At 60.5% G+C, this 23,969-nt stretch overlaps 2 protein-coding genes across 2 annotated transcripts; both read left to right on the top strand.

Moving 5' to 3' along the window:
- The first annotated feature begins 279 nt into the window (after positions 1 to 279).
- On the top strand, positions 280 to 16,895 carry C3 (complement C3). The gene is made up of 40 exons (XM_074810704.1): positions 280 to 365; positions 1,192 to 1,384; positions 1,897 to 2,056; positions 2,306 to 2,376; positions 2,457 to 2,551; positions 2,633 to 2,715; positions 2,795 to 2,885; positions 3,217 to 3,319; positions 3,460 to 3,580; positions 3,886 to 4,001; positions 4,283 to 4,429; positions 5,216 to 5,428; positions 5,524 to 5,718; positions 6,145 to 6,303; positions 6,380 to 6,509; positions 6,734 to 6,805; positions 7,331 to 7,528; positions 7,748 to 7,907; positions 8,233 to 8,318; positions 8,785 to 8,924; positions 9,006 to 9,218; positions 9,523 to 9,589; positions 10,002 to 10,088; positions 10,174 to 10,377; positions 10,627 to 10,702; positions 10,780 to 10,939; positions 11,120 to 11,215; positions 11,356 to 11,506; positions 11,624 to 11,787; positions 12,337 to 12,495; positions 12,937 to 13,087; positions 13,219 to 13,270; positions 13,421 to 13,508; positions 13,915 to 14,004; positions 14,443 to 14,548; positions 14,861 to 14,950; positions 15,201 to 15,287; positions 15,592 to 15,675; positions 16,190 to 16,325; positions 16,650 to 16,895. Exons 1-40 carry the CDS (start codon positions 295 to 297, stop codon positions 16,789 to 16,791), a joined length of 5,007 nt encoding a protein of 1,668 aa, XP_074666805.1. The 5' UTR covers positions 280 to 294; the 3' UTR covers positions 16,792 to 16,895.
- Positions 16,896 to 20,747: 3,852 nt separating this feature from the next.
- On the top strand, positions 20,748 to 23,962 carry TNFSF14 (TNF superfamily member 14). The gene is made up of 4 exons (XM_074810694.1): positions 20,748 to 21,000; positions 21,958 to 22,015; positions 22,271 to 22,291; positions 23,014 to 23,962. The coding sequence occupies exons 1-4, from the start codon at positions 20,764 to 20,766 to the stop codon at positions 23,424 to 23,426; spliced, it is 729 nt and encodes a 242-aa protein (XP_074666795.1). The 5' UTR covers positions 20,748 to 20,763; the 3' UTR covers positions 23,427 to 23,962.
- The last annotated feature ends 7 nt before the right edge of the window (positions 23,963 to 23,969 follow it).

The following is a 23,969-nucleotide window of genomic DNA, read 5'->3' as shown; positions in this document are numbered from 1 at the left end:
GGACCCCCTCCCCAAAGTGGGTCCCAGACTCCTTTGACGTGGGTGGACCCAGGGGTCCAGGTGGACCCTCCCCAACCCCCACCCAGGTGGATCCAGGCATCCAGGCATCTCCCAACCCCCACCCAGGTGGACCCAAGCGTCTGGGCCTCGTTGGCGTGGGTGGACCCAGGCGTCCGGGGTGCTGATGTGGGTGGACCCAGGCGTCTGGGTGCTGGTTACCCATTAACCAGTGGCGCCACCATAAAGGGACCCTCCGGACCCCTCGTCTCCGTCCACCCCCCCCCCACTACAGCCATGGGGGCTCCGGTGCTGCCCCTCTTCCTCGGCCTCCTGCTGCTGCACGTGACCCCCACCCATGCCCAAATGTGAGTCACTGCAACCCCTCCCTCCGATGCATGGGATTCCCCCCTCCCCCACAATCCCCTATGGGACCCCCCCCCCCATTGGATCCCCTTACCTGGGACCCCCCACCCCTGGGACCCCACCCTGGGATTCTCCATGTGCCCATGGGACCCCCCCAACCCATTGGACCCCCTCTTCTGGGACCCCCCCCTTCCTTGGGATGCACGCCAGGATTCCCCACTCACCCATGGGACGCCCCACATCCCATTGGACACCCTCTTCTGGGACACCCACCCACCCCACCCATGGGATCCCTGCACCCTGACATCCCCTCACCCATGGGATCCCCACCCATAGGACCCCCCCCGGCTGGACACCCTCCCCAACCAAGACCCCCTGCCCCAGATGGAACCCCCATGGCCAGGCCTCCCCACCCTGAAGGAGACCTTCATATCCAGGACTCCCAGAACCAAGACCCTGCTGTCTGGGACCCCCAACCTACCTGGGCCCCCCCTGCCAGGGACCCCCAACCTACCCAGGACCCCCCTGACCGGGACCCCCCAATAGGGGTGGGTGCTGGAGGGAAATGGGAGAGATATTGGGGTGTAAGGTGGTGGGATATTCGGACACAATGGGGGATTTGGGGTTGCTTCAGGCCTATGGGGCAGATCAGGGGGGTCCCCAGGGTGCCATGGGGTCCTCAGGGTGCTGGGTGCTGTGGGAGACAGATCAGGGGATCTCTAGGGTGCTGTGGGGATAGATTGGGGGTGGTTCTGGGTGCTGTGAGGTCCCCAGGGTGCTGGGGGGGGTGTGTCTGTGACAGCCCCCCATGATGGCCGGTGTCCCCAGGGTGACGATGGTGACACCAGCGGTGCTGCGGCTGGAGACGGAGGAGCAGGTGGTGCTGGAGGCGCCGGGGTTGACTGCCCAGGCCGAGGCCACCCTCCTGGTGCAGGACTTTCCCCTCAAGCGCCACGTGCTCTACCAGATCCGTGTGCCCCTGAGCCCCGCCGAGGGCATGTTGGCCACCACCACCATCAAGGTGTGTCACCACCCCTGTGTCATCTCCCTGCCGGTCACTGCCCCCTCCCGCCCCAGGAAGGGTGACCCATGAGGCTCAACCCTCTACAAGATGGTGGAGAATCTCCATGGGGCTGGTGGGGCCTGGGCGGGGGGGGGGGGAGCAGTTGGTCACCATGGGGTCTTTGGGGATGGTCACTCTGAAGTGCTTGGGGACAGTCACCCCAGGGTCTTGGGGACAGTCATCCCAAAGTCATTGGAGATGGTCCCCCTGTGATTAGAGGATGGTCACCTGGGGGTCCATGGGGGTGGTCCCCTCTGGATCCTTGGGGACAGTCACCACAAAGTCCTTGGAGATGGTCACCCTGTGACTAGAGGACGGTCACCTGGTGGTTGTTGATGATGGTCACCCTGGAGTCCTTGGGGACTGTCACCTGCCATCCTCAGCCCTGTTCCCTGGGCATGTGTGCCACCTGGTGTCTCCTGCCTGGTCCCTGTGGTGCAGGTGCCATCTGGTGTCCTCTGTCACCACAGGTGTCGGCCAAGGCACTGCCACAGGCAGCGGAGAAGCAGTTTGTTTCGGTGTCGGTGCGAGTGGCCCAGGTGTCCCTGGAGAAGGTCCTGCTGGTGTCATTCCAGAGTGGCCACATTTTCGTGCAGACTGACAAGCCCATCTACACTCCTGGCTCCACTGGTGTGTTCTTGGGGTGTTGGGTCCCCTCTGTGGCACCTTGGGGTCTTGGTGGCACCTTGAGGAGTTTGGGTCCTCTCTGCAGCACCTTGGGATGCTGGTGTGACCTTGGGGTGCTGGGGTCCAGCACCCATTTGGGGACATCTCCCTGACATCTCCACTGGCACCCAACACCCATTTTGGGGTCCAGCACCCATTTCTGGATGTCCCCACACTGTCCCTGCTCACTGTGTCCCCTGTGTCCCCTCACAGTGCTCTGCCGCTTATTTGCTCTGGACCACCTCATGAAGCCAGTGGCCAAGACAGTGATCGTGGAGGTCAAGGTGGGTGCCTGCTGGGGACACAGGGACATGGGGACACAATCACCCATGCCACTGTCCCCAACCACTGCATGTCCCTTCAGACGCCTGATAATGTCATCATCAAGCAAACGTCTGTGTCCTCGCCCACGAAGACCGGCATCTTCTCCCTCAACCACAACCTACCCAGCATCGTTAGGTGGGTGTCACCTCCCAGGGTGGCCCGGGGATGTCCATGGCCCTGGACTTGTCCCCTCATCCTGTCCCCTGACTTTTCCAGCCTGGGAACATGGACAATAATGGCCAAATTTGAAGACTCACCAGAAAAGGTCTTCCAAACCAATTTTGAAGTCAAGGAGTATGGTAAGGTGGGGTGGGGGTCCCCAGAAACCTGGTTCCCTTGTTCTGGATGCGTTGGGTCCATTGGGTGTCCGCCCCACAGTGCTTCCAAGCTTTGAGGTGGTCCTGGAGCCGGAGGAGAAGTTCCTCTACATTGACCGGAATGAAGATTTCCGAGTGTCCATCATAGCCAGGTGGGATGGGAACCCCAAAATTGCTCATTTTGGGGGTCAAACCCCCATGGGTGATGGTGTGTGGTGACATTCCTGTGCAAAGTCCCCAGGGATGAGGGGGTGCCATGGATGCAAGCTGACAGATTTGAGGGTGATGGGGAAGTGGGATGGTGGGAACAGGGGGTGAGGAGGACACAGGGTGATGGTGGTGGAGGTGACAGGGGGACATGGGCATGTGGAGTGACAGGGTTGCATGACAAGAGCATGTGGGGGCACAGGGTGACAGTGATGTGGGTGTGATGAGGACATGGGGACACAGGGGTTCATGATGTCAGTGGTGGCTTGTCCACAGGTACCTGTACGGGAAGCACCTGCAGGGGACAGCCTTCGTCCTCTTCGGTGTTATGGTGGACGACGAGAAGAAGAGCATCCCCCAGTCACTGCGGCGTGTCCAGGTGACTCTGACCTTGACCCCTGTCCCTATTCCAGTCCCCTGTTGAGCTCTGTCCCTTGCTGAGCTCTGCCATCCCCTGTCCCCTTTGTCCCCATCCTGGTCCCCATGGCTGTCCCCTGTCCCACCAACGCCATGCCGCAGGTGATTGACGGGAACGGGGAAGCTGTGCTGCCCATGGCCATGCTGCGGCAGCGATTCGCCAACTACCAGGAGCTGGTGGGACATTCACTCTACGTCTCTGTCACCGTAATCACCGAGTCAGGTGTGCAGGGGGGACACGGGGGACACAGAGGACTTGGGGGGACAGGGACATCAGGGATGTGTGAGGCCATGGGCTGTGTGTCTCTGTCACAGTCTTCAAGAAGTTGGGTAGGTGGGGGGACACTTGGGGACGTGTGAGGACATAGGGGGATGGAGACAGCAGTGACATGTGGGGCTGGGGACAGGTGGGGTTGGGGACAACCAGGATGGGAACATCTGGGGCCACCCAAGGTCAGACAGGGCTGTCCCTGGAGGGGACTGGGAGCCCTGTCCCAGCACTGGGTGACGTGGCTGTTCCCGTGACAGGCAGTGACATGGTGGAGGCACAACGCACTGGCATCCACATCGTGACATCCCCCTACACCATCCACTTCACCCACACCCCCAAGTACTTCAAGCCGGGGATGCCCTTCGATCTGACGGTAATGGCATCTGGGGACAAGGCTGGGGACGGCGGTGGCATTGGCCCAGGACCCCCATGATATCGGAGTCCCCAGCATCAGGATGGGAATGGGACAAGTCTGGGGGCTTGTGGGTGGAGGAGACGTGGGGATCAGGGTCTATCACCGTGTCATACCCCTGTGTCACCTGGAGAGGGCCTGGGGACCGTGGACTGTCCCTGTGTCACCTGTACGGCACCAGGTGTCATCCCTCATGCCGTGTCCCCATGTAAGTTCCTCATGTCACAGCGTATCCCCTGCAGGTCTACGTCACTAACCCAGATGAGTCCCCGGCTCCACGTGTCACCGTCAAGGCTGATGGCTTCCAGGGTCTCGTCTCCACCCAGCGTGACGGCACAGCCAAGCTGGTCCTCAACATGCCGGCCAACAAGAACACGGTCCCCATCACTGTGAGTGGGGCTAGCTGCTGGAGTGGCCTTGGAACTGGAGTGGCCAAGGTGGCCAGGGGGCGGTTGAAGTGACCTGGAGGTTGGAGTTGCTGAGACAACCAATGTGGCTGAGATGTCTAAGGTGACCAAGGACCATGGCCAGCATGGTCACCATTGACCAAGGACCAGGACAGCAGGATTGGGGGACCAGGATGGCCTAGACATCCATGGAGGCCAAGGGTCAGGGCCACCCAGATCACCACTGACCAAGGATCAGGACAGCCAAGGTCAGGGGGACCAGCATGGCTGAGGTAACTGTGGTGATCAGGACGTCCAGAGTGACCAAGGATCAGGACTATCCTGGTCACCACTGACCAAGGAGCAGGATGGCTGGTGTCAGGGAGACCATGGTGGTCAACACAATTGGGTTGACCGAGACATCTAGGCTGATCAAGGACCAGGATGTCTCATTTCAGGGAGACTGGTGGAGATGTCCAGAGTGGCCAAGTTGCCCATGGTGGCCTGCAGCCAGGGTCAGCAGGGTTCACCAGTGACCAAGATCTGGGATGGCCGATGCCAGGGGGATGGGAGCAACGTCTTGGCTGAGTTGACTAGAGTGGCCAAGACATCCAGGGTAGCCGAGATGACCAGGTTGACCAAGGAGATGATCACCATTGACCAAGGACCAGGGCAGCAGGGGTCAGGGCACCCAAGACCACTATGGTGGCCAAGACCTCCATGCTGACACTTGCCCAGGTCCACACCTCTCCCTGTTGATCAAGTGCCACCGTGTCCCCGGTGTTGCAGGTGCGGACGGCCCAGCCAGGGCTGCCACCCGACCGCCAGGCCTCACGGCAGATGACTGCCACAGCTTACCACAGCCAGGGTGGTTCCGGCAACTTCCTCCACCTGGCCGTGGGGGCCATCGAGCTGCAGCCTGGTGACAACCTTCCCGTGAACTTCCACTTGAAGAGCAACAGCAACTCTGTCCGAGACTCCGTCCAGTACTTCACCTACCTGGTGAGGGCACTTGGCCTCTGCCAACCAACCACCCTCCATCTTGGGCATGTAGATGGCCAGGTGACACCAACCCTGCCTTTCCTTGCCCGCCACAGATCATGAGCAAGGGACGCATCGTCCGTGTGGGGCGACAGCGGCACGAGGCCGGCCAGACCCTGGTCACCATGTCACTGCCAGTGACGGCTGAGCTCATCCCCTCCTTCCGCATTGTGGCCTACTACTTCGTGATGCCTGGCGAGATTGTTGCCGACTCCATCTGGGTTGATGTCAAGGACACTTGCATGGGCACCGTGAGTGTGGCCCCACTGTCCCAGGGGTCAGGGACATTGGCTCAGCCTTGGATGTGGTTTGACTAACCCTTGAGGTGACCCTTGAGGGGCTTGGGGGGCCCTTGGAAGGACATAGTGGCCCCTTGGAAGGTCTTGTGTGGTCCTTGCGGGGCTTGGGTAGCCTGTGATGGGGACTGGGTGTCACTTAGGTGATTTGGGTAGTCCATGAAGGGCTTGGGCATCTCACGGGGGGCCTTGGGCACAGGTGGTCCATTGTTGGTCCAGATGTTCCATCGTGAAGGACACAGCATCGGCTACCCCTGGAGGACTCCAACACCCTGTGGGGTTGGGGTACCCTCATAGGCCAGCTCCTGGGGGTGTGATGAAGGGTTTTTTTGGGCATCCTGTGGACATGACACCTCCACCCCTGCCCTATGTCCCCAACAGCTGGTGGTGAAGGGAGCGACAGAGGCTGACAACCGGGTGCACGATCCGGGGACACCCATGCGACTGCGCATCGAGGGTGACCACAACGCCCACGTGGGGTTGGTGGCCGTGGATAAGGGTGTCTTTGTCCTCAACAAGAACAAGCTCACCCAGTCCAAGGTGGGTGCCCAGGTCCCCATCCCCACTGCCCTGGGTGGTGGCAGTGGCTGTCATGGTTGTCCCCTGCTGGTCTCAGGTTTGGGACACAGTGGAGAAGAGTGACATCGGCTGCACCCCGGGCAGCGGGAAGGACAACGTGGGTGTCTTTGCTGATGCTGGCCTCAGCCTGATCACCAACATGAAGATTGCCACGCCACAGCGAGGGGGTAGGGGACATGCTGGGGGCTGGGACAACCTGGGATGGCACCTTGGGGATGGGGTTGGTGGCACCTTGGGGATGGGGCTGTGGCACTTCAAGGATGGGGAAGTGTGACACCTCAGGGGTGGGGGATGCGTGACCTGATGGGACAACTGATGTCAAGGGGAAGTGACATTTGGGTTTGGGGCTGTGACACTGTGGGGTGCTGACCTGTGTCCTCTCTGTCCCCAGATGTCCAGTGTCCTCAGCCTGCGAAACGCAAGCGCCGCTCCCTGCAGCTCATCGAGTACAAAGGCAACAAGGGTAGGTGGCACTGGGAGTGTCCCATGTCCCCAAGAACACTGGAATGTCCTGTGTCCCTGGGGACACCAGCTTGTCCCATCTTCCTAAAGATGCCAAAGTGTCCTGTGTCCCTGAGGGACACTAGAGTGTCCCATGTCCCAGTCAATACCAGTGTCCCATGTCCCCAAGGGATACTAGAGTGTCCCATGTCCCATTCAACACCAGAGCATCCCATGTCCCAATCAATACCAGTGTCCCAAGTCCCTGAGAGACACCAGAGTGCGCTCCTGTCCCTGAGGATGCCAAAGTGTTCCAGGTCCTTGAAGAACACCACAACATCTCATGTTCCAATCAATACTGGTGTCCCAAGTCCTCGAGGGACATCAGAGTGTCCCATGTCTGTGGTGATACCACACCATCCCATATCCCAAAGGACACCAGAGTGTCCCATGTCCCTGAGGGACACCAGAGTGTCCCATGTCCCGGACAGCCCTCAGACCAGGGCCTTTGGGACTGGGTGCCAGTTGGGTGCCTCGGTACTGGCAGCGGCTGAGTACACGGACAAGGTGCTACGCAAGTGCTGTGAGGACGGCATGAAGGAGAACCCCATGGGCCACAGCTGCGAGCATCGGACCAACTACATCCAGGATGGAGAAGCCTGCGTCCGGGCCTTCCTCGACTGCTGCAACTACATCAAGGGCATCCGTGACCAGAAGCAGCACGAGTTCCTTGAGCTGGCTCGAAGCAAGTGCTGGGCTGTGGTGGGGTGATGGTGGGGCTGGCAGTTGGGCAAAGCTTGGGCAAGTGAAGCTTGGGTGAAGGTCAGGTGAACCTTGGGCGTTCCTTGAGCTCTCCTTGGGTGATGCTTGGATGAATTTTGGGCAATGGTTGGATGAAAGTTGGGTGATGCCTAGATGATGCTTGGGAAGAACAAGGGTGGTGCTTGGATGATGCCCCACCCAGGGGTTGGGCCCCTGAGGCCACGGTCGAGAGGGATGCTGCCACCCCCAGGCGAGGCGGAAGATGACTTCCTGGCTGAGGAGGACATCACCTCACGGAGCCTCTTCCCGGAGAGCTGGCTGTGGCAGGTGGAGCCACTGACAGAGCCTCCCAATGAGCTGGGGTGAGCCCCGTGCCCTTGTCCCACCACCCCTCCATCCCATGGCTCAGCTTGGGGATCACCACCTCCTCCCTGTCCCGTGCTGGACACTGCTTTGCCCAGTCTGGAGACCATCTATGGTCCCCCCAAGTCCAGACCTTTGACCCCCTGGTGCTGCCTTGGGACAAGCTATGACACCTTGGTCCAGCTCAAGGGCCATCTACAACCATCTGGTCTAGCTTGAGGACGAGCTATGACCTCCCCCTACTCCATCCTGGTGGCTGGTCACACCTTCCTTGCCTGGATTGGGGCTGGTTATGGCCCCCTTGGTCATTCCCATCCTCTCCAGAATCTCCACGAAGACTCTGCCCGTGTACTTGAAGGACTCCATCACCACATGGGAGGTCCTGGCCATCAGCCTCTCACCGACGAAGGGTACGTGATGGAGTAGGAAGGTGTCCCTGGAGATCAAAGGAATCCCCCAAACCTTGGGGGTGGTCCTTGGGACTTGAAGGGTCTGCTAAAGCCTGGTGGGTTTCCTTGGGGTTTCCTTGGGGATCTCCAAAATTTTAGAGGGGAGCATAAAACTGGAGAGGTGCCCCAAATGTGGGGGAGATCCCCCAATGTTTGGTGCAAGTCCTTGGGCCTTGAGCGATCTCCTAAGCCTTGGGAGGACTCCATGGGAATTGAGAGGTCTCCTAAACCTTGGGAAGACTTAGTGGGATTTGAGGGATCTCCTAAACCCTGGGAGGACTCTGTGGGACTTGAAGGTTCTCCTAAATCCTGGGAGGACTCTGTGGGATCTGAAGGATCTCAGAAAGCCTTGGGGATGTCCCTGGGACATGAGGGGCCTAGCAAGCCCATAAACCTGAACCCCATGTCCCCGGGGGCCACCCCGCAGGGCTTTGCGTGGCTGATCCCTATGAGATCACGGTGATGAAGGAGTTCTTCATTGACCTGCGCCTGCCCTACTCCGTGGTGAGGAATGAGCAGGTGGAGATCCGTGCCGTCCTCTACAACTACTGGTTGCACGATATCACGGTTAGCAGGGGACTCGCGACCGGACTTCTGGGGGGGTCTGTGCCCACCTGAACCCCACGGGAACATTTCTCTGCCCCACAGGTACGCGTGGAGCTGATGCACAACCCAGCTGTGTGCAGTGCCTCCACCCCCAAGGCGCGCTACCAGCAGATCATCAAGCTGAAAGCCCAGTCGTCGTGGGCCGTGCCCTTTGTCATCGTGCCCTTACAGCTGGGGCTGCATGACATCGAGGTGAAGGGAGCCGTCCGGGGCAAGGACGTGGCTGATGGTGTCAAGAAGAAGCTCAAAGTTGTGGTGAGTGGCCATTGCTGCTCATGGCATCTCCATCACAGGGTGCCACCTCCATCCCTGAGATGTCCCCAGCATGGTGGCCCTGTGACATCCCTGTCTCCACTTTCATCCTGGTGCTGGTAGCCAGAGATGAAGGATCCTCCCCCCAGGATGGTCCAGTGTGGTCTCCTGGGGCTTTCTCAGTCTGTCCCATGACCTGGGGGTGCTGGTTTATACGGGGACACCTCTCCTGGACAACCCAGAGAGGTTGGGAAGGGGGCACCCAAAACCAGCCCCAAACTTTAGCTTTGGATTCTCAACTCTGCAGCCCGAAGGGGTGAGGTTGGAGAAGACGGTGAAGATAGTTGAGCTGGACCCGAAGAACAAGGGAGTCAGTGAGTGGCTGTGGCTGGTCTTGGGGATATCTCAGCCCCACAGGGATGTCCCACTGAGGGGAAGGATCTGGGGATGAGGGAAGTCTCACTGTGGGTCTGGGACATCTTAGGGGATGAAGGATGTACCACCAACGGTAAGACTGGGGCATCCTTGGGGACAAGGACTATGGCGTCTCAGGGAATGAGGGATGTCCTGCTGTGGGTCTGGGGCATCCTTGGGGACAAGGGACATCCTACTGTGGAGCTGGTGCACCTCAAGGGAGAATAGACATCCTGGTATGGCTCTGGAACATCTTGAGGCACAAGGGACATCCTGCTGCAGATGTAGGGCAGGGCTGGGTCACCTCAGGGTGGGTGGGGGCATGAAGGATTTGGTGTCACCCATCTCCATCCTGGCCTCCCTGCCCCACAGATGGTGTACAGGAGGAGAAGGTGAGGGCAGCAAACATCTCTGATATTGTCCCCAACACCGAGTCGGACACCAGAGTCAGCATCCAAGGTGAGAGCAGGGGAAGGGACACACGTGGGGACAAGCTGAGAGGGGACAGGACACTCCTGGCTTGACATCTCCCCTTCTGGTCCAGGCAACCCTGTGTCCATCATGGTGGAGAAAGCCATTGATGGGGACAAGCTGAAGCACCTCATCGTGACGCCATCGGGCTGTGGGGAGCAAAACATGATCGGGATGACACCCACTGTCATTGCCACCCACTACCTGGACACCACCTTGCAGTGGGAAAGCCTCGGTGTTGACCGCCGCACGGAGGCCATCGAATTGATTACAAAGGGTAGGAGCATTCCCCAAAGAGTGGGGGCAACCCCTGATTTCCTCTCTTGGGGTGCAAAATGTCGCCATCCTCCAAGGTGCTGAAGAAACCTGCGCCTTTGAAGAAGAGATGGGTTGGGTGCTACCAGTTTGGGGATTTCTAGACCTACTGGTTTGCACTGGAATGTGCTCTGGAGTGGGTTGGTGGTCTGAAGCTACCTCAGCTTGACTGGGTGCTCCTTGTGTTGGCCAACCACCATCTCCTCACCAGGTTACACCCAAGAACTTGCTTACCGGAAACCTGATGGCTCGTTTTCGACCTTCACGAACAGTGCACCGAGCACCTGGTGAGGGTCGTGTTGCCACTACCACATGGGTCCATGTGACAGCGTTGGACGTGACCCTAAGGTTCTCCTGTCCCCAGGTTGACAGCCTACGTGACCAAAGTCTTTTCCATGGCCATCAAGCTGATAAACATTGAGCCTGAAGTGATTTGTGGTGCCGTGAAATGGCTCATCTTGGAGAAGCAGAAGCCAGATGGGATTTTCCAAGAAGATGCTCCTGTCCTCCATAAACCGATGTTGGTATGAGGGGATCCAAACCCTGTCCCTGCTGGTGGTCAAAGCTCTGTTGGTTTGAGACGGACTTTTGGAATGAGCTGTGGGGAAAGGACTACATTGGGTGACAGGGACGAGTGTTGGGTGGACAGAGCTTGCTGTGAAAACCATGATTTTGAGGCTTTTTCCCTCCATTTTGTCACGCAGGGAGGCTACCAGGGTGCCGAGCCTGAGGTGTCGCTGACAGCCTTTGTCCTCGTCGCGCTGCTGGAGGCCCGGGAGATCTGCAAGAACCACGTCAACGTGAGTGGCTCAGTCCTCAACCCCAGATGGGGAGAGAGGGGACAACTGGCACCTGCCACATAGGACAGTGCTTCAAGATGCCGTGCCCAACCTTTATAGCAGCCACTTGAGAATCCAAACTTACCATCCCTTCCACCCAGAACTTGGACCGCAGCATCTCCGACGCTGCCGACTACCTTTCCCGGAGGTACCAGTCACTGGCCCGACCCTACACGGTGGCCCTGACCTCCTATGCCTTGGCCCTGGCAGGGAAACTCAAAAGCGAGAAAGTTCTCATGAAGTTTTCCAAAGGTGACATTTCACTGCGGGGGGACAAAAGTGGGGGGTGTGGGGGAGAGGTCACTCTAGGTCACCAGGTGGGGGGAGAAATAGTCCCTAGAGGGTGCTGAGGGACTGATGTCACTCCAGAGGGCAGAAGTTGGGAGGAACGCAACGCCCGTACCTACAACATCGAGGGGACATCCTACGCGTTGCTGGCCTTGCTGCAAATGGAGAAAGTGGAGCTGACAGGGCCAGTGGCCCGCTGGCTTGCCCAGCAGAACTACTTCGGTGATAGCTACGGATCTACTCAGGTGGGCTACGAGCCCTTCCAGCACCCATGGGTGCTCTCCTGGCATCTGCTGCCATGGGGAAGGGCAGGAAGGAAGGGTTGAGGGTTTTGTTGGGGGTTTAGGGGTCACCTTGTAGCCCTGGGGACTCCAGGGACATGGCACGTCTCTTGTGGAGGGGGGGTGACCTCTGATCCCAGGGACCCCAAAGGCATTGGGGGACCCCTCAAGGCTTGGAGGTCACCTCAGGGCCCTTGGGACCCCCAGGGACATGTCATGTCCTTGGGGAACACCCCTGGTCCAATGGGATCTCAAGAGCTTTGGAAAAGCCAAAAGGCCTGTCCTCGGGGGACACCCGAGTCCCTGGGGACACCTCCAGACCCTGGGGACCCTCAGGGACACGTCCCATCCCTGGGGGACACCTCTGCTCCATAAGACCCCCAAGAATATGTTCCAGGTGATACCAGGTGGCGCCAGGATTTGGGGCCACCCTGGGCTCAGGGCCACCCAGGGGGGCTTTGGGGATGCTCCAGATGGTGTCCCCAAGCCCTGGTGACACAGGTGTCCCTGCAGGCCACCATCATGGTATTCCAAGCATTGGCCCAGTACCAGGCAGCAACTCCACGGCAGCTCGAGCTCAACCTTGACGTGTCGGTGCTGCTGCCGCGCCGGGCCAGTGCCATCACCTACCGCATCGAGAACCGCAACGCCCTGGTGGCACGTTCCGCCGAGGTACCAGCACCCTTGTCACCATTGACACTGTCACCATCAGGACTGTGGGGTTGCAGCACTGCTGTTGCTGTCCAGGGGATGTCCCTGTCCCCTTCATGTTCCAGGACAATCTTGTCCCCTCGCTATGGCCTCGGGTGTCTCTGTCCCTCTGTGTCCTTACAAGACTTGGGATGTCCCTGCCATGTCCCTGCATGATCTTGTTCCCTCCCTTGCTGTGACCTGGAATGTCCCTGTCCCCTTCATGTTCCTCCATGCCCTTCAATGTCCCTGTACCCTTTGTGTCTTGCAACACTGTTGTCCTCTCCGTGTCCTGGGATGTCCCTGTCCCTTCTACATCCCCTCCATGTTCCCGCATGTCTCAATGGCCCAGGATGCCCCATCCCTTCTATGTCCCTCCCAGGGGACGTCCCTGTCCCTCCCTAACGTTCCCTCTCCCCTCAGACTAAGTTCAACGAGGACTTCACAGTGAAAGCTGAGGGCACGGGCAAGGGGACGATGACGGTGGTGACCATCTACAATGCCAAGATCCCCGAGAAGGACAACAAGTGTGACAGTTTTGACCTGCAGGTGCAGGTGGAGGATGTGAACGCAGGTGAGTCCCCGCCATGTCCCTGCCGTGTTCTCACTGTATCCCTCCCCATGTCCTCTGTGTACCCTCCATGGCACCTCATGTCCCCTTCGATATCCCCTGTGTCTCCTCATTGTCCCCATGTCCCCCCACAGGCAGTCAACAGGAGGGCATCTTTCGCTCCGTCAAGATCACCATCTGCACCAGGTAGGACAGGCTGGGGACACTGGGGACATCAGGGACACTGGAGATAGGGAGGGCAATGGGGCTACTGGGGACAGGGACATCAAGGATGGGAATGCTGGGGACAATAGGGCAGTTGGGGACAGACAGGTGGCCTCAGCCCTGTCCCCACAGGCACCTGGACAACGTGGATGCCACCATGTCCATCCTTGATGTCTCCATGCTCACGGGCTTCACGCCTGACCTCCAGGACCTGAAGAGGGTGAGTGCGGGGACATGGGGACACACGGGGGGACCCAGGGGTGACACAGGATCTTTGTGCCATTGTGTCGCACTGTGTCCCCCATGTCCTTGTGTCCCCACATCCCCATGTGTCACTGTGTCCCCATATTCCCCTGTGCCACTACATCCCAGTGTCCCTGCCCTCCCCTCCATGGCCATGTGTCCCCTGGTGTCACTGTCCCTGCACCCCCATGTCCCCCCTGTGTCCCCACATCTCTGCAAGTCCCCTGCATCCTGCCATGGCCGCGTGTCCGATGTGGCCAGCATCACCATGTGCCACCGTGCCTGTACATCCCTGTATCCTGATGTGGTCACGTGTCCCTGCGTGTCCCCACGTGTCCCTGTGTGTCTTGCATGCCTGGTGTCACTGTGTCCCTTGTCCCCAGCTCACGGATGGGGTGGACAGGTACATCTCCAAGTTTGAGATCGACCAAGGACAGTCGGACCGCAGCAACCTCATCATCTACCTCGACAAGGTGGGGACATGGGGGACATGGGGACAAGATGGGACAAGGGTGGGAACAGGGGCAAGGATGGACGTAGGATGGAGGTGGGGATGTGCGCAGGGACAGGATGGGGACAGGGATGAGGATGAAGCTGGAGACATGGGTGGGGACAGGACCGGGTCGGGGCTGGGATGGGGACACAGGTGAGTCTGGAGACATGGATTGAGACTGGAAGAGGGAGAGAGATGGGAATAGAGTTGGAGACATGGATGGGGACAAAGGTGGGGACAGGAAAAGGGTCTCGGGGGTGGGGACAAGGACAGGGATAGGTCCAGGTCATGGGGAGGGACAGCATGGGGACATGGCTGGGGACAGGGCCAGGTTGGCGGTCAGGGCACTGACTCCCAGCCTGGCTGACTGTCACCCCTGTGTCCCCGTGTCCCCATGTCCCTGTGTCCCCATCCCCAGATCTCGCACAAGGCCGAGGAGTGTTTCTCCTTCAGGGCCCACCAGCGGTTCCAGGTGGGCTTGATCCAGCCGGCGTCAGTCAGTGTCTACACCTACTACAAGATCGGTGCGCCCCGTGTCCCCTCGTGTCACCCTCAGGTCCCCTCCGTCCCCACACTCTCCTCTGTGCCTCCTGCTTCCACAAAGTCCCCTCTGTGTCCTCCCTCTGTGTCGCCTCCTGTCCCTTTGTCCCACCATGTCTCTGCTGATCTTCTCCCCATGCCTGTGTCCCCATGTCCCCCCATGTCCCCTTACATTCCCTGCTGACCCTCTGCCTCCACATGCCACCGCTCTGTCCCCCTGTCTCCCACTGGTCCTTTCCCCTTGTGTCCCCCTCCCTCCCTGCTTCTTGTCCCCTCATGTCCCCATGTCCCTGCAGATGACCGCTGCACCCGTTTCTACCATCCGGACAAGGACGGTGGGAAACTGAGCAAGATCTGCCATGGGGACGTGTGCCGCTGTGCCGAAGGTGACATGGGGACACAGGGACATGGGGACAGACTGGGGAAACACCCCCACCATGATGGGACACATCGTGACCATGATGGGACATGTCATGTGCTTGATGGGACATGTCGTTGACAAGATGGGATGTGTCATGTCTGTGATGGACTCGTGTCCCTGCTATGGTGGGACATGTCCCTGCCATGATGGGACATGGTGGGACATGTCATTACCGCAATAGACCTTGTCATGGACGTGTCCCCATGTCCCCGCAGAAAACTGCTTCATGCGGCAAAAGCACGAAGTCCCGATCACCGTTGACCAACGCATTGAGCGCGCCTGCGAGCCGGGAGTTGACTACGGTGGGACATGGGGGACGTGGGGGACATGGGGGACATGGGCGACATGGGATCATGGAAGGATAATGGGGGATATGGCGTCATGGGGGGAGTTGGGGCATGTGGAGGGGACATGGAGGATATGGATGAGGACATGAGGGGCACGGATGGGGGGACAGGGGGACATGGAGGGACAAGGGCAGGTGGGGATGTAGAGTGATATGGGGAGGAAAGTGGTGGCCAAAGAGCCCCCCACATGTTGAGGGGCACCCTGGAGTAGGGGTGCTCTCTAGGCCTGTGGGTGACACAGTGATGTCTCCTTCCCCAGTGTACAAGGTGAAGCTGGTGGCAACAGGGGAGACGTCGTCCCATGACAACTACATCATGACCATCCTCTCCGTCATCAAGATGGGTACGAGCACCCCGGGGAGGGGGGGGGACAAGGCCACCCTGAGGGTCATGGTGGGCGTCACCTAGGGCTGGGGACAGCCAGGGACAGGGACATCCCTGTGGGTTGATGTCACTAAGGTGGCTTGGGGGCCCCCAGGTGGGTTGGTGTCACCCAAGGCTGCTGGGGACACCTATGAGGGCTGGTGTCACCTAGTTGGGTTGGTGTCACCCAAGGGTGCTGAGGACACCCCTTGAGAAGGGACAGCCAGGTGGGTTGCTGTCACCCAAGGGTTCTGGGGACACCCATGGGAGCTGGTGTCACCCAGGTGGGGGTGGAGATACCCAAAGGTGCTGGGGAATGCTGGAGGGAACTGGTGTCACCCATGGCTGATGACACCAGCAGGGTGGTGCGACCAAGGCCACCAGTGGCTCCCTGGGGACTGAGAGTCCCTGTGGTGGGATGTGGCAAAGTGGGTGTCCCCGTTGTGTCGGGGGAGAGGTGACATGTCACCCATGTGTCCCCCTCCCCGGGACAGGCACCGACGAGGACCCAGCAGGAAGCAACCGCACCTTCGTGAGCCACAAGCAGTGCCGAGACGCTCTGAGGCTCCAGATCGGCCAGGACTACCTGCTCTGGGGGTTGGCTAGTGACTTGTGGGTCACCGGCAGCCGGTAGGGACATGGGGGACACGTGTGGGGACACGGAGGGGAACACGTGTGGGGACACAGAGGGGAACACGTGTGGGGACACACAACACGAGCCATGGGACATTGGGGACATGGGTAGATGAGCCATGGGGACACAGAGACACATGGACACGGTGACAGTGAACACCCAAGTACACGGGGGCATCGCCCCACTCAAGCCCGAGATTCTCCAGTGTCTCATATAGGGTTGTGCACCCCCATTGTCCATCCCTGTGTCCCCTCCCACGGGATGCCACCCCCTTCTGACTGATGTCACCTCTGTCCCCTCTGTCCCCTTGTTGTCTCCAGCTTCTCCTACCTCATCGGCAAGGACACGTGGCTGGAGGCGTGGCCCTCGGAGGAGGTATGTCAAGAGCCCGACCTTCAACCCCTCTGCCAGGACTTCGTTGAGTTCGCCGAGGCCATGACCATGTTTGGGTGCCCATCCTAAGCGTGTGGCCGCCACCCATGGGTTCCCCCCACTCTGCCACCCCCTGTTGCGACCCCCTCCCCCCTTTTTTTTTTTTCTTTCCGTTAAAAAAGTCCTTTCTGACAGCCTGGCTCTGGATTGGCATGTTGGGGGTGTCAGGGGGACGTGGGGACACTGCAGGGGACAACAGGGTGGTGAGGCCTTCATAGGGGCTGTGGGGAGTGTGGAGGGGACAAAAAGATTGTGGGGACTCCATAGGGGATGATGGGGACATGGGGACACCATAGGGGCCGTGGGGACTCTGGAGGGGACAATAGGGTGATGGGGACTCCATAGGGGGTGATGGGGTCATGGGGACATCATAGGGGCCTTGAGGACTCTGGAGGGGATGACAGACCTATGGGGATCCTGTAAGCGATGATGGGATCATGGGGACCCTGTAGGGGACAACGGGGTCATGAAGGCTCCATAGGGGACAACGGAGCTTTGGGGACTCCATAGGGGACTCTGTAGGTGACAATGAAGTTGTGAGGACCCCATAGGGGACTCCATAGGGGATGATGGTGTCATGGAGATTCTGTGGATGTGAGGACCCTGTAGGGGATGACAGGGTCATGGGGACTCCATAGGGGACCACGGGATCATGGGGGCTCTGTGGGGCACATGGGGACTCCATAGGGGACAGCGGGATCGTGTGGGCTCTGTGGGGGACATGGGGACTCCATAGGGGACAGCGGGATCATGTGGACTCTACAGGGGACATGGGGACTCCATAGGGGACAGCGGGATTGTGTGGGCTCTGTGGGGGACACGGGGACTCCATAGGGGACAACAGGGCTGTGGGAACCCTGTAAGGGACAATGGGGACTCCATAGGGGACAACAAGGTTGTGGGGACCCTGTAGGGGACATCAGGCTTGTGAAGACTCCATAGGGAGCCACAGGATCACGGGGACCTTATAGGGCACGTTGGGGTTGTGGGGATTCCATAGGTGCCCACGCGACCCTGTGAACTCCAGAGGGACCGCGGGGTCAGGGGGCCTGTACAGGGCTATAGGGGACCCTATGGGCCTCTCTGAGACCATACGGGGCCTATGGGGCTGGATGAGGCCCTCGGGACACACAGCCCTTCGTGCACGGTGCTGCACGTCGCACGGTGCTCAGTCCTCAGCGCGTGGTGCAGCACGGCGCTCGGTGCACGGTGCTGCGCGTTTTTGGTGCACAACCCTCGGTGCACGGTGCTGCACATCCTCAGTGCACGGTGCTGCACGCTGGGCTCGGTGCACGGTGCTGCACGTTGCTTGGTGCACAACTCGGTGCGTGGTGCTGCACACCCGTAGTGCCTGGTGCTGCACACTTCTCGTGCACAGCCTGTGGTGCAGGGTGCTGCACATCCCCGGTGCACGGTGCTGCACAGCGCATGGTGCTGCGTGGCATTTGGTGCCTGGTGCTGCACGCCCTCGGTGCACGGTGCTGCACGTTGCTTAGTGCACAAGTCTCGGTGCCCAGTGTTGCACGCTGCTTGGTGCACAGTGCACGGTGCTGCACGGGCCTTCGTTCAGGGTGCTGCACGCCCTCGGTGCACGGTGATGCACAGCACATGGTGAAGCACAGCATTTGGTGCACGGTGCTGCACGCCCTCGGTGCACAACTCTCAGTGCTTGGTGCTGCACGACTTTAGTGCCTGGTGCTGCACACTGCTCCGTGCACAACCCTCGGTGCACGGTGCTGCACAGCCTCGGTGCACGGTGACACACAGCACACGCTGCAGCACGGCATTTGGTGCACGGTGCTGCACGACCTCAGTGCACAACCCTCGGTGCACGGTGCTGCACGCCCTCGGTGCACGTTGATGCACAGCGCACGGTGCTGTGTGGCATTTGGTGCCCGGTGCCGCCTGCGATTTCCCACGCGACGCCGCACGGTGCACGGGGCCGCGGGGTGCAGGGTGCTGCTGGGTGCACCCCACGCTCAGCACCCAGCCCAGCACCCGGCCGTGGCACACCGGGTGCCGCCGGTGGCGGCGGTTTCCTGCCTTCCCAGCAAGGCCCCGCGCGGGCGGCGCTTTCCGGTGACTTCTCCGGCGTCCGCAGCCCCGGGCACGGCCGTGCACACGCGTGGGCTCACGCCTGGGTGCAAGCGTGTGGGTGCGTGTGCCCATGCAGCTGCAAACGCGTGTGGGTGCTCAGACACACGTGGGCGCGTGCACAAGAACATAGTGAGGGAGGACGCGCGCTTGCACAAGCGTGGGTGTGCACGGTGCTGGCAGCATGAGCACGCGTGTGCAGGCATGGTGCAAGCATGTAGCATGTGTGTGTGGACGTGCACAAGCGTGTGCGAGCGTGCGAAGGCACAAGCGTGTAATGGCACACGTGTGTGTGCACGCTGCAAGTGTGCATTAGCACGTGTGTGGGCACGTGCACAAGCATGTGCGTGCATGATGTAAGCATGGAGCACGTGTGTGCGTGCATGGTGCAAGCATGTAGCACATGTGTGTGCACATGCACAAGCATGTGCACACACGGTGTAAGCATGTAACGTGTGTGTGCACATTCACAAGTGTGTGCGTGCATGGTGTAAGCATGTAATATGCGTGTGTGCACGTGCACAAGCGTGTGCATGCATGGTGCAAGCATGTACCACGCGTGTGTGCACATGCACAAGTGTGTGCATGCATGGTGTAAGCATGTAATATGCATGTGTGCGCTTGCACAAGTGTGTGCGTGCATGGCGCAAGCATGTAGCACGCGTGTGTGCACATTCACAAGTGTGTGCGTGCATGGTGTAAGCATGTAGCACATGTGTGGGCACATGCACAAGCATGTGCGTGCATGGTGTAAGCATGTAATATGTGTGTGTGCACTTGCACAAGCGTGTGCGTGCATGGCGCAAGCATGTAACATGTGTGTGTGCACATGCACAAGCGTGTGCATGCATGGCGCAAGCATGTAGCACATGTGTGCATGCATGGTGCCAGCGTGCAATGGCACGAGTGTCTGTGCGCATGCAGAAGCACAAGTGTGTGTGACACACGCGTGTGTGCGCATGGCACAGGCGTGTCCACCACACGTGTGCCTGATGCCCGTGCACAATGACACAAGAGTGTGTGTACATGCACACGCGCGTGTGCACACGTGATGCCGGCATGCGCATGGCACAAGCGTGTCGCACGTGTGTGTGAACGCGTGCACAAGCGTGTGCCAGTGTGCCACCAGCTGGGCACGTGTCCCCCTTGGCTGGGTGGTGTCCCCAGCACTGGGGACAAGGTTGGGGGTGGCCGGGAGCCCGTGTGTGTGGCAGAGGGTGCCACCCCCCTCTGTGTCACGCCGCCCCGTGTGCCCCTGCGGTGTCACCCCATGTCCAGCTGCTTCCTGTATTGGCCCCCCGTGGTCACGTGACAGCCTGCAGTGTCCCCAAACTGTCCCCAAACTGTCCCCAAGCTGTCTCCCAGCATCCCAGGGTCACTGTGGGGACATGGAGACTGTGGACCCCCTGATGTCCCCAGCTGCAGTGGCCCTGGGGATGGGGACACCACCCCCACCCCCAGTGGCCCTGGGGACACTGATGACCCTCAGGACATTCCTGTGACACTTGTGGGGTCACCGATGTCCCCAAAAGCAGGGTGATGCGGTGCCACCTCTGTGGTCCCCATGTGTCCCCTATGGAGGAAGTGCAGGGGACACCACGGGGGGGGGCACAGTGTTGGGGACATGGGGGGACACACAGAGACCCCCCGGGGACACAAAAGGGGTGACACCCTGGGGACACTGCGGTGGAGGGGACAAGGATCCTTTTGTCACCTGGAGGGTGGGTGATATCACGTGGCCACGTGTCCGTCCCCCCCCCCGCACGTTGTGTCCCCATGACGGGGGAAGCCACCCCCGGGTGGTGACACCGACGGGTGACGTGGGCCCTGTTTCCTCCGGGGCCATAAAGCGGGTGCAGGTCCCCAGGACGCCGGGTGACACGGCGGGTGACACGCCAGGGGTGGCCCATGGGGGACGGCGTCTTCGCCCTGGCGGGGCCCTGGCCACCAGTGCCCCCCCCCGGGGCACCCATGGGTGCTGCCTCCCGCCCCATCCCGGTGTGGAGGCGACGGGTGCGGGGACGAGCTTGGGGACAGTGGGTGTTGGGGACACTGGTGGCCCTGGCACTGGTGGCGGTGGCAGTGCAGGGCTGGGTGCTGGCGGGGGTCCGGGGGGAGCTGCAGAGGGTGACGGCGCAGCTGCAGGTGAGAGGGGACGTGGGGACACAGAGGGGGGGGACACACACGTGGGGGGACAGAGGGGACATGGGAGGGGGAGTATATGGGGGGGACATGGGGGACGTTGGGGGACATGGGGGGACATGGGGACGTGGAGGGACACAGGGACATGGGGGGACATGAGGGACGTTGGGGGACACGGGGGGACATGGGGGATTTGGGGGATGTGGGGACATGGAGGGACATGGGGACACAGGGGATATTGGGGGACATGGGTGAACATGGGGGGACATGGGGGACATTGGGGACATGAGGGGACACAGGGACATGGGGGGACATGGGGGGACGTGGGGGATCTAGGGACATGGGGACATGGGGGACAGCGATAGGGGAGGACATGGGGCCGGTGGGGATGGGGACAGTGTGGGGACACCACGTGTGTGTGGAGGGACACGCGTGTGTGTGTGTGGCAGCGGGTGACACCACCGGGGCGTGGGAGGGGGCTGTGGGGGCGCACACGCGTGTGCGTGTCCCTGCGTGTCCCTGTGTGTGTGTGTCCCCTCTCTGTCCCCGTGTATCCCGGTGTGAGTGTCCCCATGTATTGCCATGTCCCCTCGTGTCCCCTTGTGTGTCCCTGTATCCCCTCGTGTCCCCTCATGTATCCCCAGGTGTGTCCCCATGTCTCCTCATGTCCCCTCGTGTCCCTTCTCGTGTCCCCATGTGCACACCTGTGTGTCCTCATGTCCCCTCGTGTCCCCGTGTCTCCTCATGTCCCCTCGTGTCCCTTCTCGTGTCCCCATGTGCACACCTGTGTGTCCCCATGTCCCCTCGTGTCCCCGTGTCTCCTCATGTCCCCTCGTGTCCCTTCTCATGTCCCCATGTGCACATCTGTGTGTCCCCATACCCAGACGCGTGTCCACACATGTGTGTCCCCGTGTGTCCCCGTGTCCCTGTGTGTCCCCTGACCCGTGTGGGTGTCCACAGGCCAGTGGGGACCAGCAGCTGTCGGAGAAGGTGCTGCAAGGTGGGTCCCCAAAACTGGGTCCTGGGGACATGGGTGCCACCACCTTGGGGACATGGGTGTCACCAGCCCAGGGCCCCCCCCCCCCCCCCCCCCGCCCCCAAGGACACGGGTACCATGTCCCTGGGGATGAGGTGCCACCAGCCTGGGGGTGGGGGTGCCACCACCTTGGGGAGCTGGGTGTCACCACCCTGGGGACACGGGTGCCACCACCCTGGGGACACTGCACCTCACCTGGACACCCGGGTTCACTTTGCAGATCCCCCCGCAACTAAGAAACAGCGGCTCATCTCATAGGTAAGGGGGGGGGTGGGAAGGGGGGGGGCTATAGATAGTGGGGGGTGCTGGAAGGTGTGGGGGGGTCATTGTCCCACGTACTTGGGTCCCCTATAGATAATGGGGGTGCTGGAAGGTTTGGGGGGGTCATTGACCCAAGTACTTGGGTCCCCTATAGATAATGGGGGTGCTGGAAGGTTTGGGGGGGTCATTGTCCCACGTACTTGGGTCCCCTATAGATAATGGGGGTGCTGGAAGGTTTGGGGGGGTCATTGACCCAAGTACTTGGGTCCCCTATAGATAATGGGGGGTGCTGGAAGGTTTGGGGGGTCATTGATCCGGACTCCTGGGTCCCCTATAGATAATGGGGGTGCTGGAAGGTGTGGGGGGGTCATTGTTCCAAGTACTTGGGTCCCCTATAGATAATGGGGGGTGCTGGAAGGTTTGGGGGGGTCATTGACCCAAGTACTTGGGTCCCTATAGATAATGGGGGTGCTGGAAGGTTTGGGGGGGTCATTGACCCAAGTACTTGTGTCCCCTATAGATAATGGGGGTGCTGGAAGGTTTGGGGGGGTCATTGACCCAAGTACTTGTGTCCCCTATAGATAATGGGGGTGCTGGAAGGTTTGGGGGGGGCATCTCCCCGGACACCTGGGTCCCCTTATAGCGGGGTGCTGCTGGAAGCTTTTGGGGTGCTCAGCACCCAGGATGCCTTCATCCCTCCTCTTCCTCCCCCCCCCCAGCCGACGCCGACGTCTCATCGCAACCCAACGGGTCCCTTCGGTGGGAACCGGCCAAGTCGTGGGCCTTCATCCGGGGCCTGGGCTACCACGGCGGCTCCCTCGTTTGCCACCAGCCCGGCCTCTACTTCGTTTACTCCAAGGTGCAGCTGGGCGCTCCGGGGTGCTCGGCACAGGCCGCCACCCTCCACGGCATCCACAAACGAACCCCCCGTTATCCCGGTGTCCTCGACCTTCTGGTGAATAAGGTGATTTATTGTCACCAGGCTCGGGGGGTCCCCTGGGCCCGACACAGTTTTTTGGGGGGACTCGTGCACCTCGAAACGGGCGACGAGGTTTTCACCCGCGTGCAGGCGCCCGAGCTGGTGCGGGTGGTGGATGGCACCCGCTCTTATTTTGGGATGTTTATGGTGTGATTATTTTGGGGGGACAGGCAGCGGTGACACCTTGGTTGTCACCCCCCCCCCCAGCATCCCTGAGGTGCAGGACTGGGATGGGGGTGGGGATTCTCCAGTGGCTCGTATAGGGTTGTGCACGGGGGTGCTGATGACCTGGATCCTCCAGACTTGGACCTTGACCCCCACCCTGGACCCCGGGGTCCCTCACTGGAAGCCTGTGGTGACCTCTTTGACCCCCCCCTCCATCACCCCTGAGGCTCAGGACTGGCGAGCAGGGGGGATTCTCCGGTGGCTCGTATAGGGTTGTGCATGGGGTGCTGATGACCTGGACCCTCCAGACCTGGACCCTGACCCACCCAGTCACCTGGGTCCTTCCCTGCAGGACCTCTGGAACCCCTTTTTACCTATTTATTTGGGGGGGGGTTAACCCTGATATTCAGGGGAGGCCCCCAAACTCCAATCCCACCCCCAGGATTGCCCCCCAGCATGTGCCTGGGTCCAGCACCATCTCTGCTGTGCCTCAGTTTCCCCCAGGTGGGGCCAGGCAGGGGTTGGGGGACA

Source organism: Strix aluco, chromosome 38, assembly GCF_031877795.1.
Source record: "Strix aluco isolate bStrAlu1 chromosome 38, bStrAlu1.hap1, whole genome shotgun sequence".
NCBI classification, from domain to species: domain Eukaryota; kingdom Metazoa; phylum Chordata; class Aves; order Strigiformes; family Strigidae; genus Strix; species Strix aluco.
Note: the sequence above shows the minus strand (reverse complement) of the source record. Positions and strands in the feature narration are given on the sequence as shown.